Source organism: Anser brachyrhynchus, assembly GCF_964034855.1.
Source record: "Anser brachyrhynchus genome assembly, chromosome: 4".
Classification (NCBI taxonomy): Eukaryota; Metazoa; Chordata; class Aves; order Anseriformes; family Anatidae; genus Anser; species Anser brachyrhynchus.
In genome coordinates, this window is record NC_137698.1 from 41236927 (window position 1) to 41253013 (window position 16087).

The 16087-nt window shown below is 34.9% G+C and overlaps 1 protein-coding gene across 10 annotated transcripts in view; it reads right to left on the reverse strand.

Annotated features, from left to right (window-relative positions):
• PCDH10 (protocadherin 10) overlaps positions 1-16087 on the reverse strand; it is a 37557-nt gene that overhangs the window by 9620 nt on the left and 11850 nt on the right. For 4 of the 10 annotated variants that reach the window (XM_080591429.1, XM_080591431.1, XM_080591430.1 and 1 more), the window contains exon 4: positions 12613-12942. The exons of 1 other annotated variant lie outside the window; for it this stretch is intronic. In XM_080591429.1, coding sequence (XP_080447555.1) covers positions 12613-12942 — 330 coding nt within the window. Of the gene's footprint in view, positions 1-313; positions 407-12612; positions 12943-16087 lie in introns of all 10 variants that reach the window. 5 more of the 10 variants (XM_080591424.1, XM_080591427.1, XM_080591426.1 and 2 more) reach the window with 3 other exon arrangements.

Below are 16087 nucleotides of genomic sequence, written 5' to 3' on the forward strand. Positions count from 1 at the left end.
TTTTTATGGTTTGCCTTACTGTCTATATGTTAATTATATCAGATGAAATATTGCCCTTCACTAAGTCCCACTGGCATTGACAGAGCCAGGAGTGGAAAATACTAGTGACAAGCAACAGGCTGCAAATTCAACATTCCTGTTCTGACTCAGCCCAACTGAATAGAGAACACAATTTAAGTAGTGGTAGAAGGTATCCTATACAAAACAACCTGGCTGTTTCAGTGGAGCTCTAATTTAGTTATCAGCAACCACATTTTTGGAAAGAGGTCAACAAGTGAACGGGAATGCAGAGTAACTACTATAGCTCCCTCACCCTTTGTAGTGGTGTATCCAGGTAAAGGGTGAGACACACGGCTGGGGCTGGGGGATGTAGGATGGGGAAGATTACTCTGCTGCCACCCACGTTCTGTGGATAAAAAAGTATTCCAGTCATTGCAGGTCTCAATTCAGTATCTTTTGCAATCCATAAAGTCTTTTTTCTTTTAAATCAACTATTACTCAAAGAAGTATTTTAAAGCATTGCTAATAAAATTTATGAAGACTCCATTAATGGCATTATAAGAGATTGACTTAACCAGTCCAATTGTACTTTGGTACACAAATATGAAAATAATTATTTTATCAGATATCTTTTCCTCATGAATTAGTCTTTTTTTTTTCTCTATCGAATCCTTAGTTAAGAGATTATGTGCTTCATACCTATGCACTCTGTAGAGCACTCTTGCACAAAATAGCTGGTGTTCTAGATGCCCATGTTACATTTTACCCATTTTGTGCTTTTATTAACTCTGCATTATATCAAATAGTTGAAAAAAGTAAGATGGAACATACTTACTTTTGTACCTTAAAAGAAAAAAAGGCCAACTCTGCCCTAATGTCAGTGAGTCAGTTGGTTCTAGTGGCCATTGTTTATGTGCTTACGTATACATGCATATGTAAAATACGTGATAGGCCTGAAGACTCTTAAAGACCTACACGGGAGGTAGCCAAGAATGAGGCCACTTTCTGTCTGGCCATTACTGACATCTGATAGATCGGCAAGGCAGAAGAAGCTCCCGCATGCAAACATGTATGCAGAATTTGTCTCTAATAAAGACTCATGACTGAAATACTCTTTATGGGATCTGCAAAACACAAAATATAAATAGTTTCTAAAATAAACTAGCAGCATTTGGACTGACATGCACAATTACCCAGATTTCACCCCAAATCAAAATAAATTGTGAGTATTAGGTCTTCAGGCTGTGAATAAATGAAGTAGGCCAAGATGCAAGAGTTTAGCAATTGTTGCAGTGAATCTTTGCTAGAAAGAGACTTGCCTTTATTTAAGTAAGCACACTCCACAGCCCATTGAAATCTATCCTTCGAGAATTTGTCTTTACTTCTGGAACAAAGATGATTATGCCAAAGAGCTATCTTTCACATTTAGTAAGCAATGTGACCACACAGATTGTCCTTCCTTTTGTCTTGCATTAAATGCATTATACATTTCCCTGCCCATATTCATTTAAATCACTTCAACAGATGCTGATTCCCAGCCAAGTCAAATTTGACAGTGGTGGATACTGCATTGACCATAATCTAGTGAATATGACAAATAATGTTATCTTTTCCATGAAAAGGGGGAAAGGGTTTCGTCCTTTGCACTTAAATACAAGTGTTACTTTTCAAATTTGAACATAGTATTGAATTCTCTATCAACAACTTAAACAAATTACCATTCTTTTTTTTTTTTTTTTTTGGAAAAAGTTTAATGACCAAATTTCTGACTGATGCACATTGCCACTTCCATTAGCTTCATTTCAAGATCTGAAAATACATGCTTAGTAAAATTATTTTCCTATTTTTAAGATGTTTCTGATCTTTGGTGCCCACGTACTTCTGGAAGTATGCTGACACCACCAGGAGTTCTTTGAACATGTCTTTGTGAATATTTTGGTATGACAAACAGGCTTCTTGATACAATTTTTGACACTTCATGACAGTCATTGAAATGTTTCTTTGGTGCTATTGAGTGCCCTGAGATTTATATTCTACCTGGACTCAGCTGAGTCTCTGGAATTTAAAAAAAAAAAAAAAAAAAAAAAAGCACTACAGTTCTTAAGAATAGGTATTCAAGTCCCTATTCACATAAAAGAATGTTTAGCACTATCCTCAGAAATAGGCTTAAGTTTAAGCACTGACCTTAATCGACATATACATTATATTAACCATGTGATTAGGGATTTTCTTTTGAATCAAGTAATGTTTTTTGTCATCAATGTTCTGTGGCACATAAGATGTTTTTACTTTATTTTCTGTGCTAAATGCTGACAATTTTTTTTCACTGCTAGGAACAGCCCAGTGACATAGTACACATCAGATTTGATTTATCTCTGTTTGCCGTTATTTACTGCCAAAACAATGCTTTTTAGTTACTACAATGCAGTATAGAAAGTGCTAAGGTATATTCTATAATGTACCATAGAGACACCAAAGTCAGTTTTTGCACAAGACAGAGTAAGAACAAGAAAGCCTCTTCATCTTTCTACATTATTACAACTGTATTATCCACCTGAAAACACTAAAGATGATACATGACATCACCTTGCAGTCAGAGAATCATGGAACATTTCATTTTTAAGAGTTATTATAATTATGTATTGTATTAGGACGAATTAAGTAACTCCTAAATTATTTATGATGTATGTCATACAAATTCCCTAAGAAGATTCTCCATCAACTCATTCTAATTGCATATGTGTTCTCATAGCAGATTAACTTTCTTCCCAATTCACTTTAACCTAATAATTTTGGTACTGTCCTTAGTAATACCAGTATTTGATTCCTTTTTTTTTTTTTTAAAAAAAAAAAAAAAGATTTGCTTATGTATTTGTATGCAACTATCACTTCTCCTCAAATCTTTTCTCCTTCCTCCATTTTTTTTCAGAACTCAACATTTTATTGTACTCTCCTGAAATCTACACTAAAACGTCTTTAAGCTGACAAGCCTGAAAATGAGCATGTCAGTTTGAGAGTTAAACAATGCAGAATACACTGAATGTTGACTACAACGAGACTTAAAATTTTCAGTGCCCTGGGAAGAAGAAGAGGGATATGACCCAGTCCTTCTAAATTGCTCTTAAGTGCCTACATTCCCTATAGATTCAAGTGAAAAGCAGACATATGTATATATATGTATATATAAGTTGCAATTTGGTGGCCTTCAGAGGTGCCTAAATTAATCACATTGAATTGTGCCTGAAATAATTAAATTTACTTGTTCTGACACTAGGTAACATGCATTACAGTGTTACATCAGCATCACACTGTATTCCTATCTAATTTATCTTTGCCATTATGTTTTTTCTACCACCTCTCTCGCCTGGTAGTAGTAGGATTTGGCAGGTACATCCCCTCTCTTTTTGTGAACGTTTTATTTCCCATTGAACTAAGCACAGTACTTTACGCTGTCTTTCATGAGTAGCACTTAGATTTCAGAGTTCTTCCCAGTTTGCCAAGATAATATATTTAAGTACATCATATAAACTTCTTGCAATCCTTTCAAAACTTCTCTTATTCAAAAAGACATATTGGCACAGTTTCTAGCCTTTAATGCAATGTGCCCTTGACTATTCTTTGTTACAGTACCACTAGAACAGAATGATTTATGTCCACATTATTAAAACTTCTCAGTCATATATGGGGGCTATATACTGTGATCACATTCAATCTGCTTTCAGGAATGGTCCCTGGCCCTCATTCTCACACACACCATGCCCAGGACTTGTTAGGGAAGAGAGCTAGTTGACACAGGCCAAAGGCACTGCAGAGGGTGCAAGGGTATCAACCGTAACATCCCAGTTGGGAAGGATCCTGTTTTAATTAATTAGAAGCAATAAGCCATACTGGACATCAAATATACTGCAAATACAAGACCACAACACTTTATCTCAAGTAGCAGAAAAACGTTATTCCTGCATTTGTTTGTGAGCAAGAATTTTTTCAGATCTTACTCCGCATCAATACCACTGCTATATGCAGCTACATTCGATTGTCACTTAAATGCCAATTTGAGAATAGATGGATGCCAAATTAAAGCACAAATAGGCAACTAAGAAAGTGACAGTGACAGAATGTTACTCTGACATAAGATGAATCCACAATATCAGCATATATAAAATTCCTTACGAATAAAGAAAAGTTGTATTTAAGCAGTTTCGTAATAAGTCCTTTTCCAGTTCTGAATGTAAACATGATGCTGAAGGTGAAAAAATAAAGTCAGGGAACTCAGGTCACTTGCTAAAACAGGAGTCCATCATCCCTATAGCTTCCTTAGTGAATCTAGTCTGCAACCATTTTTTCTAACCAAATCACTCCTGTGAAAATACCACGTAGTATAATACCATTTACACATGTAAAAGATTCATGTGTATGCAAGAAATGATTGATATACTCTTGCAACTCATCTATGCACATAAATTTCAGGCAGAACTTAGGAATCAAGTTCACCATGTCCACAATATTTTCTTCAACCAATAAGGACTATTATCCTATCAAAGAAAGAGATTAAATTATTTTAGCAGTTTGAATTTTTAGTGAAACCACATTGCTTATTATTCATGATATTTAGTTCTTCCAGAAATTTACTAGGTATAGAAGTTAAAAAGTCTTACAAGAAGGTACCAAATATGTAATTTTTCACTCTTCTGACTTTGCCATACCACGTTTCTAAAACAAATTAAATACATTGACAGGTACTTCCCAGCAGCAGTCATCTTACTGCTCGCCTGAAACTGTGGATTCTCAGTGCCTAGCGTACAAATAGAGCTGTTTACAGGCTTGCCAGAAAAATGGCAACACTGATCCCTATAGTGTGCTTGTTCAAACACGATAGATGCTGTCCCTTCTTTTCCTATTTGTTTCATTCTTTAAATGGCTTTCCCTATTTTTTGTCCTTTTGTCAAGAAAAAATTAGGAAGGGATACCCTCTAAAATTAAGGCAGTGGAAATGAAAGCAGAAAATTTATTTTGTGCAGGAAAAGAGCGTGAAACAAGAATAATTTCCTCTGCTGTATAGCCCAAGGAGTTTGTAAGAGAGGAAAGCAGAGAGGAAAAGACTTTTCTGCACGCAGACACAAGATTAGGAGTACATTCAATACTCCAGCTCCTGACCATCACATTAACGTCTGTGCATGTAAGAGCAACATTTATTCATACTGAAAAGAACTTGCCTATCAAAAATAAATAACTTCAATGCCTCGGAAAAATGTAACTGCAAACATCTCATTGCTTTCTACAGAAACTCACGTCCATAACTGGCTAAATTACTTTTGAGATAGGATTTAAATTTGAAAGATGAGAATCCCAAAAATAACTCCTGAAGTTTCAAACAATTTTTCTGCTGGTTTCTCCCATATTCAACTAGTAGGAATCCAGAAAACAGAATTTAATTATTTAAAAAACAAACAAACAAAACAAAGACAAACCAAAACACCCACACAAAACAAACTTTCCAGAGATGGCATAACTCACAGCAGACATAAGCACTCTCAAAATTGACATAAATGAATAAATATAGCACAAGTCTGAGACAGTTAAATATACAAGACTTCTATGTGATCCAGTCAGAACTAGCAAATATAGACTTCTACAGCTATTAGAAGAAAAAAAGTTGGATAGATACATATTTTAGGACAAAGCAAATGTAGAATTTTCTTTCAAATAAGTTATTTAAATTCCCTTAACCTTCTTCAGTCATTTTCCTGCACTATAGATGCAAAGAGCTCTACAGTCCTCCTAGATAAAAGATGCTATGTAAACCAAATAACTGGTGCTTTTTTTCCATCAGCGTTTTGAGTAACACAGGGAGCTCTAAGACCACAGTTAAATAAAAGGACTTAAGCAAATAGCATTTAAATGTAACAGCTAACACCTGTGCTTTAAAATTAAAAGAATGCTTATTTCTTATTCTTACATTCATCTTTTTTTTAAAAAAAAAAAAAGTAATTTGTAGGTTTTACTGGGCTACAGCCAAGTTATCTTTGCATATTGATATATTAATTTCTAATTTTGTTTTCTGAATTATCTATTTCCTTTCTATTATTGCTGTAATACCCTGTAAGAGTTCTTCCTTTTGAGTGATAGCTGCAAGAGGAATAAATTCAGATGAAGAATTCAAACCAGTCATGAACATAAGATAAAAATGCCTTTCAGAAGTTATGCAATAATCATTGAACAGTGAATCATCTTAACTGGTTTATTCAAGACCACACAGTACCTACAATAATGACTAAAAACACATCAGTCTTGCACTCCTCTGTTTATATTTTAATTAATATTACCTTTTAAAGGTTTTGTTTTTTTTGTAAACTTTATTTACCTGATAGAGATGTATTTGAACTAGCAAACTTTAGGTATAAGCGAATAAATCTCTTAGCATTGCAGATAGAGTTATCTGCATAAAAAGTATACAATTAGGTTTATTAGCATTACATGTTGGCTTTTCAACTCAGCCTCCATTTTTGCTGAGCAGCTCGGCATGGAGAAAATCTTTCTCATTTGTGCAGAAATGAGAGTTGTACCCTGTCATGCAGATAAATTCCTCAATATACGATAAGAGTTCCACTGTCTGTAATGGGATATGCAGGATATTCAGCATTGCAGGTCAGATTTAAAGTTGAAAGATAAAATTTTAACATTAGTTTTGAGCATGAAACTACTGTTCCCAAACAACTCTTTCACTGTGTACATACCGTTATTTGCTCATTCATAACAATAAAATTTATTTTTTTTTAATAATTTGTTTGCTTTTACTAATGTGCATATTTACTTCAAATATGTGGAAACTGAAAACAGTATTCGTGAAGGGACTAGCAGGCTCACAAGATTATCTGATTTGTATTAGAAATTAAATAGACTAATTTTTAAAAACAAAAATGTAGAAAGGATTGATAATTTTAAAAACTTGTGTTCCAATCAAAATAACTGTTATTTACATTTATGCAAATGCAATGCTATAATGTCTATCACAGCTGTGATTTCCAGCAATAAGATGCAAATAAATAAGAAGAAAATTCTTCTTCCATTATATTAAATGTACAAAATGGTAATTTGCTTATTTTTTTGGGAAACTTTTCCAAAACAGCAAAGACTTGCTTAACACTCCTTTTATATATTTATGTTAAATAATAGCAGAAAATTGTGTTACATGTCCTGCCACACAGAAATAGCCTTTGTGATCCTAAAGATGTCAAATGCCCACCCAAAATCTTTACATGTGCTTTTTTTTATTCCTTTGAAAAACAATCAGAGGATTGTGAGACGTATCTTGTCCTAGTGGAAAGACAAGAACATTTTTCTCATCTAGTCCTCGATGTCATTTGCTCTAGTCTAATTCAGGGGGATGGATAATGACTGTAAGATAAACCATTCTTTGTGGTATCTCTGTAGTAGATTATTTGAAATAAATTGATGGTCCCATTCCTAAATTCAACTGGGCAAAGACTTTTTGAAAGCTTTTTAATTTTATTTGTAAACCTAGCTGACTTGAATACGATGAGTCGAGCAGATGCCAAAGATTTTGTAGAACCAGAATCTCGGATTACATCTACACTTTCTACACTTCTGCTCAGACCCAAGCCCAATCTCCCTGATCGTGCACAGACCTTCATTGCACCTCTACTGCAGAGTGAAGCAATGGCTATCCAGGCTAAGAAACAGAGACACAGGATGAACACAAGCTTTGTTAAATATTTTGGATGATACAAACAAGACTAATGCAAGTTATTTGTCTCTGTAAACCTAGACCTACGTACATCTATCAAAGGTAGCATAGAGTATCCCTGCGACACAATACAAAACGGTTAGCCGAAGAAGGTGATTTTGTTTCTTCTACTTAGGCTACCTTACTTAGGCTGCTGTCTCTTTGGGAAAGGGATCAGTTTTTAATTCCCTCTCTCTCCCCGTCATACCTAACATGATAGTATCCCGATTCATACATAAAATACATTGATGGTGTTGGCATCATTGATGGTGTAGTTATTACCATGATAATTTTCTAGTTTCAGCAGTGAATGCAAAGATGCTTGCATGTACGTAGGAAATATTGCAGAGTTGATTAGGGGGCTACTTTGGATCACAACTGTTATTCCACAGTATCTCCTGGCATGGATGCTATTATCCTGTGCAGTAAATTGTGCCTTTATGTAGCTTATTTTAACTTGCTTACAAAGTAAATTAATCTATGCCAAAGTAATTTCTAGAGCAAAATAAACATTTCTACATATACAGTTAAAGTATTATGGCAATACCTGAATATTTTCATATATTAAAAAATCCTAACCTCTTAGTAGGAAGAAAAATACATTAAAAAATGTCAGTGCATAGCTTTTAGGAAAGCTCTAAACTATTATTAAAAAATGCATGTCTAGAACAATCCACAATTACAGGAGGGAAAAAAAGAATACAGGAAAATAATTTAAAAGCTACTTATCATCAGTTGTAGACCAACACACTAGTGAGATGAATGAAATGGTGCTAATCATACTGTTCCCACCTGAGGGCATTGCCCAAAGTAATAGATGACCTAAATATTCAATGACCTAAGCCCCAAAAAAACAAACAAGCAGACCTCTTACTTGCCTCTTCTCCACTACAAAGCCCTTTATTTGTCCCCCATAACCATGAGTTTGACAGATTACTCTAGCATTTCTGTCAAATGTGTATCAACTTATCAAATGTGTATTATCTTCCCATTTCATGACATGTTTGCTCCTCAATTGTTTTGTTGCTCTTTTTTAACTGAAAATGGCAAATGGAGATGCCCAGCTTAACTTCTCTGTGTTCATTCACTCTCCTGTTTAATTCATGTCCCTATGATAGCTTGTCTAAATTAATTAGTGCTAAACTTTTGATATGGCTTTGCACAGAAATATTTTCAGTATTTTCACCATTATGCTATGTATTTCTATGGAATGAATAGACCGGCTAGAGCAACAGATTGGTATGGTTTGTGTAATGTTTTTGTAATAGTTTATCTTAGTGTATTTTCAGTTCAATTCCTTTTTACAAGTTGACAATTCATTCCTACTTGCTGGCTCTGCACATCGGGGGACATTTTCCAGGGACTCATTCCACGGTCTTTTTTCTCAAGAAGAGGTCAAATTTCTCATAACATGCATTGCCATCCTTGTTTGTCTTTTCTAAAGCTGAGCATTGAAGGTGCCCATCAGAACGCAGTTCAGGGATCTCCAGGCAGATGCAGCCTTGAGCAAACAGGCTCATAATGGGGCGGTGAGAGCTCCACGTTGAGCTATCAGTTCACATCCGTACCCACTGCACTCGTGGCACAGCTCAAACTAATAAGTCCTCTCAGCTGTTCCTCTGTGACGACATTGTTGTGCAGCTTCCATTTACAGAACGAGCTAATTCAAAAGCTCAGGCTTCACTGAATTATGTGGACATACATAGTCTATTAGAGACCTGATTGACCTAAATCATTTTATGTCATCTGCAAATACTGTCCCTTTTATGTTCATTTCCTTTTCTAGAAAATTAATGCTTTAAAGTCCATGGATCTCCATACAGATGCTAGGAGAACTCTGCTTCTGCTAAAGTGTCCCATTTATCCTTATGAATTTTTTCTGTCTCTCAGACACAAAATTTGCTAATGCTTTCCCTGCAACAACACTTGCTTACTTTAGTAGCTTCTTCTACTACACAGAAGCTAGGCTAAAGGCTTTTTTTGACAGTTCAGATATGCTGTATTGATTAATTCTCACCCACTCTGTCAAAATTCTAATAGATTGACGATCTTTCTGTGCCGTTTTCCTGGACAGATGCCAGCTACCTTGTTCTTAAAACCCCAGTCACAATTTTATGTCTTGTGCTAACGTTTCTTACCAGTCTCAAATTTACAACTTTTTCTAGTACTTTAAAAAAAAATGATAAATACAATTTCTGACTTTCTTTGGTCACTAGCTTTTGTTAAAAACTGATTATTAAAGAAACATATAAACCCTTGGCTTCTTCCTATTGTTGTTTTCATCAACATCCTCTTTCATGATGCAGTCTTGAACAAGTAGTTGAACAGGTTACCTGGGATGGGCAGCTTCCTAAAAATGCCTTTCTTTCTTTCTTACTCCCTCCCTCTATCTCTCCCTCCTCCTGTGAAGACAATTTCAAAGAAACAGTTTACCCTCTCTGTCCTAACTGTGGCTTGAGAGACCCACCAATTCTCTCCTAGACTTCTTATATTTGACATCCTAAAACTTGTCTGTATATAATTTCCTGACTTTCACTATTTGCTCTAAGAAGTTCCTCACCTTTCTTCTTTTCCATCCTAAAATTTACCAGCTAGAACATCTGGTCTTTACAGATCATTTTAATTAATACCTTTTCCAGTTCAAATACCTTTTGAACCATTCAATATACTTTTCCCTCTTTGCTGCCATTTTCTTTTACATACAGCTGTTTTCATACATGCTGAAACTTTTTATACAGCATTTTTGCTGAACATGAGGGTCTCGTTTCATACATTTTAATCACTTCTTTGAAAAAATTGTTCTACTGACAAACTGTTCTGATACAATCTTTTTTGTTAAGAAGTTGAATTTAAATGTTATTAAAGTTGTAGTCACTCAGTGGCTCAGCTAAAGTTCCTTCCTGAATCAACTTCCCCTCACACATTCCTCTTGCCTTATTCATTGAACACATTATTAATAATGAATTATTTACTCACTGCTACAACTGTTAGGCTCATTTTATTTTCTTTTCTCCTGTTATTTACTATATAATTTTAATCTAAAATTTTACTAAAGAAACTATTCAGTAAGGGAAAATAAATATTACTGTTTTCTGGCAGTTTCTGCTTCAAGATCCAAAGAAAAAAGGCAAAATTAAATCTGGATTCTCAAGTGTGGATTATATAATACCACTCATTTATATTGTTTATTTTAAACATTTTACTTCCTATTCTTCATGCCCTTATACCAGGAAAGTGTAAAATGTGGAACAATGAAATGTGGACCAATGTCCACATGTAAACACATTCAACAAAACTACTTATGTTAGCTGAGCAAAATTTCAAATCCCTATAGTATGAATAAGAAAATCATTATTACATTATGTCACCAGATATAATCACTATTATAATGTACATACAGCATCAGAACTCTGTTGTTGTTGGACCATGACTGCTGTAAAACCTTAATTTTTTAACTGAAGTGATAGATATGACATCAGTATTGCTAAGTTACAGCTTAGACCAGTTCGGTAGAGTCATTACATCGTAGCTATGTGAAACTTCATATGGGTCTTCAGAGTATGACCAGATGATCGACACCTGGCATTTTAGCTGACTGCCTCAGGACAGTTTTTTTAGTTGCTGTTGTTGTTTTTTTTGTTTTGTTTTAGGAATGGCTTCCACATCTCATAATTGGTACCCTAATTTAAAAGCTTTCGGTAAAGCAAATCTGAAGACTGAAATGGTAAGAAGACCTCTCTGAAAGACTGAAATTCCCGGACAGAACTAACTAGGATGAAAGAACTGTGTTGCCTGTGCTGAGAATGATCTGTAGCAAAGATCTTCATACTCCAAAACTGCCAGTGAAGCACCTTTCAGAACTGATAAATACTTTATAAAAATAAATAAATGAATAACATTCATTGATTTGTTTTTTTTTCTTCCTGATCTGCTGTTCTTAAAGACTTCTGATGCTTTGAAAAGAGTTAGGATTGCAATGTCAAAGTCTTTGGCTTATTTGGATGAGATAAGCATCAAGTTAAATTCTTGAAGTCAAGAAGATTACAGTCTCTAATAAAATACAGAAGGCTACTAAATAGAAAGACCTATTAGATCAACATAGTACTCAAGAGCTCTACGTCTGTCTCAGACTCTACAAAATTACAAGTCTTTTTGAGATCTATGACACTTACGTCACCAAACCACAGTCAAAAGTTGACCGAAGAGATAAGATTTTGGAACAAGACAGAAGGCACTGAGGAACACTGACAGAAGTTGATATTACATAGGCTGAAAGATGATCAGATGGAAAGTAAAAAGTTTTATCTTCTTCCTTCCAAACCCCTAATGTTAACTATGTAAATAGTTAGTTTAAAATAATAATCATCAAGGTACTGCTCAATATAAAAGATAAGAGGAAAAAATAATGAGAAGCTCCTAGGACATTTGAAAGGAAAAAAAAAAACAAACCAAATCAAACCAACGAAAGGGTTGACTTTTTTTTTTCATTTTGACTTTCTATTTGACTTTTTTTTTCATTTTTTTTCTTAAAAAAATGTTACCCTGTCTATTTTTAAACCAACCTAACCATGAAAAATTTGGAAATAATCCAGCATCAGAAAACAAATTTGAGTAACTCCCCCACTAATGCTATCATCTGATGCTTTTGTAGTTGACAATCATGTCTTACTAACAAGAATCAAGGTCTTGTCTTTTTTAAAAAGCACTGAATGATGCCTTCCTCAGTGGTGCCTGACCGCAAGGGAAGCCATTTTTCCCCACTGCTTCTAAAATTTTGTTTGTATTATTCCTATTATGAATAGCAGAAAGAGCTCATTTTTATTCCCGCAAAGGGAACACTTTCATACAGCCTTGTGAATAGTACTTACTCAAATATGGTGGTTTGTAAGGCGCTCGTGTATTAGACAGCAGTCCATCCAACTCCTTCCTCTCCAGAGTGTTGTGAAGGGCCTTCTCTTTGCCGAAGGTGGAGAAGGACCTTTCTGCCCCCGGCTGGGCTTCTGGTGTTTCAAACACTTCAGTGTCTGGAACGGAGTCCATGCCAGGTACGTGCAGATTGCTGCGGTAATCTGCAGCTTGGCGTCCATCGGATGGGACAAAGGAAGGCATCCAGCACCGATCTGAGTGGCCCAGTGCTTTACATTCCTCTGTGCAATTGGAGAAGAGATCCATGCCTGCAAGCATGAGAGAAAAAGAAACTACAGATACAAGCTTCAGCATCATGAACGGCTGCTGACAGATAAGAAAGACTGCTGAGAAAAAAGAGAAACCTCCTAAGAACTTCTTCCACTACCTCCATGTCAACAAAAAAAATCTGATTGTCCGGTCTTCAGAAGTCAATGACACCACTGAGTAAGTGTAAATAAATGCTAGAACGTCACACACATGCACACACACACGGACAGAAGGTATGACAAGAAGAAGGGTACTGATGGTTCTAGCTCATAAAACAGCTTGCCGATCTCACTTTTTAGAACCCGTTTCAGTAAGGATCAGTTGGCAACGTCTGTGTTTCCAGACATTGTTCTCAGTCAAAAATACACATTTAAGAAGTGAAGGAATTGTTTTTGCATAAACTTATCTCTGACCAAAGAAATGAAATGATACGATTGAGGAATCACAGATTTCATTTATGAAAATGAAATATTTTTAAGTCTTATAAAGGAACTAGCCGTGCATGCGTGCACACAGACAGAACCTATTGAAATGAAAAGCAGATCTTACAGAGTAGGAATCCAGCTTTTAAGTGATCAAGATGGCTTACTAAATCAATCATTACATCATTATTTCAGAAGCAGTGTTCACTGCTACCACAGCAGTCCTTACTATCTAGTCATCCAAGTAATGGGATGGAATCCTATAGTAAATAACTCTAATTAGCAGTACAAAGGTAGCTGTAGTCCAACGTGATATGGCTGTGGATACTATCGACAAAATTGTTAATGTTTCCGCTATATCAGCAAACACCTGTCCCTGCCAACACAAAACTGTTTGCTTACAAATCCTTTAATGCTATTAAGATTTCAATGACAAGCTATGCTTCCATTGACTATCTTAAGAACAGCAGTCCTAAAGAATATTTCCTGACAGTGATTCACTGAGTTGTTGGATTACACTTGTTTTGAGAGGAATGGTGTATGAAATCACAGGCATAGAGGAAAATAAATACTAAGGTCTTCAAGTTGTTATTCAACACCATAAAAAAAAAAGCAGTAAAGAAATATCCTTTTCTTGTACTTATAAAGATTAAGTGTCTTAGAATAGATGTATGTCAAAACTTAACTAGATGTTACAAACACTGCATTTACAGGCATTCCGTTAGAATTTGGAAAAAAAAAAAAAGACAACTTGCAAGAGAAATAGAAAAAAAATATATTGAAAAGCTGTAATAAGCTTCATGCATTGTAGCTCATTCACCAGCCAACATTGTGAAAGACTTGATTAGCTCAATCTCCAATGTGAGCTTTAGTATTAAGAATGCTACCACTGTTTTGAACTATAATTTGATATATTTTAGTAATATGTCTGTGTAATTTCACATTACACAAAACAATCTCTTCAGCAAGCAAGACTCTTTCTGAGCTATCAACAAGTGCTTGAGATCTAAAGGCAGTCATTTAAGCAGACAGAAATAAAAGGGGAAAAAATGAAGAAAAAAGCTTTTTACCTCAGATTAATCTCCCTTTATAATGACTTTTTAATTTTAAATTACGTCATATACAATGCTAGGTCCAGCTTCGATTAGAACCTCGCATCGAAAATTGGCATGCACAAGTCTGAAAATAAATTACTGATCAGTGAACTGTTGAAGAATGCAAACGTGAACTGCAGATACGATTAAGGAATCAAATGAAGATCATCATGCAACATGTACAAATTGTATGGTTCTAAATTCTGTAATAGTAGTAGCTAACAACGACTGAAAAGAAAGGTTAGGTAGAGGCTTCCTGGAAAGAAATGAACACATAGCCATGTCTATAAAACCATGTGCATATGCGCACATGTGTATCTTATATACAGAAGCGTTTGAATAAAAATATCTCTTATGCAAGAAAAGACATACTCTAGAATTCAAACTTCTTTGCTGTTTAGAACATTTTTGTTCTTTTTTTTCACATTTCCTAGCAAAGTTACATGTAAACAAGAAATAACCTTGCTTCTAATAGGGAACTGATTACAGTTACATTTTGGTAACAGTGTACCAATGACTACATTCATTCAACGCTTTATCAAAGAGAGCATAAGACAGAAAAAATTATGGATAAATATTAAACTGCATTCTTTTGTCAGTGGGGAGAAAGATATTATAGTAATGTTGTATTTAAGACATATATTCAAAGATAGATTCTTTTATCTGCTTGTGGATTTTTATTTCCTCTGGAAAATTAACCTCCATTTTACTATTTTGTTTTCACGTCAGCTGCTAAACTGCAAAATGTCTCTATCCAAAAATTAATTTTTAGTTCCTTTTTGAATACTGCTTCTCTATGACAGTGCGCCAAATAGTATTATGTAACAGTTTATAAAGGAAATGTTACAGCCTCCTTAAATCAGGATTTTGAATAAACAAAGTAATGAATGTAGGAGATATCAACTGTAAACTTGTATGACAAATCCACCCCCCCAAGAAGCTGAGAACTTCTAAAAGAAAATGTAAGTATAAAAAAAAAAATATCCAAATTTCAACACCCACTGCTAACATGTAGCTAGAAAGTTTGATTACCATGCAAACAGCTGTTCAGAGAAAACTGGGCTGGGTATTGCTCCTACTTGATTCAGTCACAGAGTTCCCTAAGAGGTTAATGGGTGCAGGACTAAGCCTTTGGCTTTAATATTTAAACAGAAAATAAATTCAGATTATCAGTCTAGTTTTGGAATCCCTGGGTACCTACGTATATTTACATTGACTATGATATGAGCTATTCTTCCTCCACTTTTTTCCTGTGGGTCACACTATAGATTTCTCTGTTTTTAATTGAAAAGCATTAAAAATGGGGTGGGTGGCAGGGCAGGAAAGGCTGTTTGCTAGATTCCAGGAAGGAAGAGTATATCACACTACATGACGTAAGAAATTCAGCACAGAACTCCTTTATTCACCAAGAATCATATTCTTGATTTATAACAAAAATAAACGTTCAGCAGTATGACACTTCCATCTCATCTCCCTCATAAATCTGCGTATGTATATGGTCTGAAGTAAACTATCCAACATAATTGCAAATCCACATTAATGAAAAATGCTTTATATTTCCCACTTAGTTATCGTATTAGACCTTGCATGTAGATAAGCTGAGATTTTAAAGGTGGCTCTGAATTATGAATTTCAAACGTCCTTTGCAGATA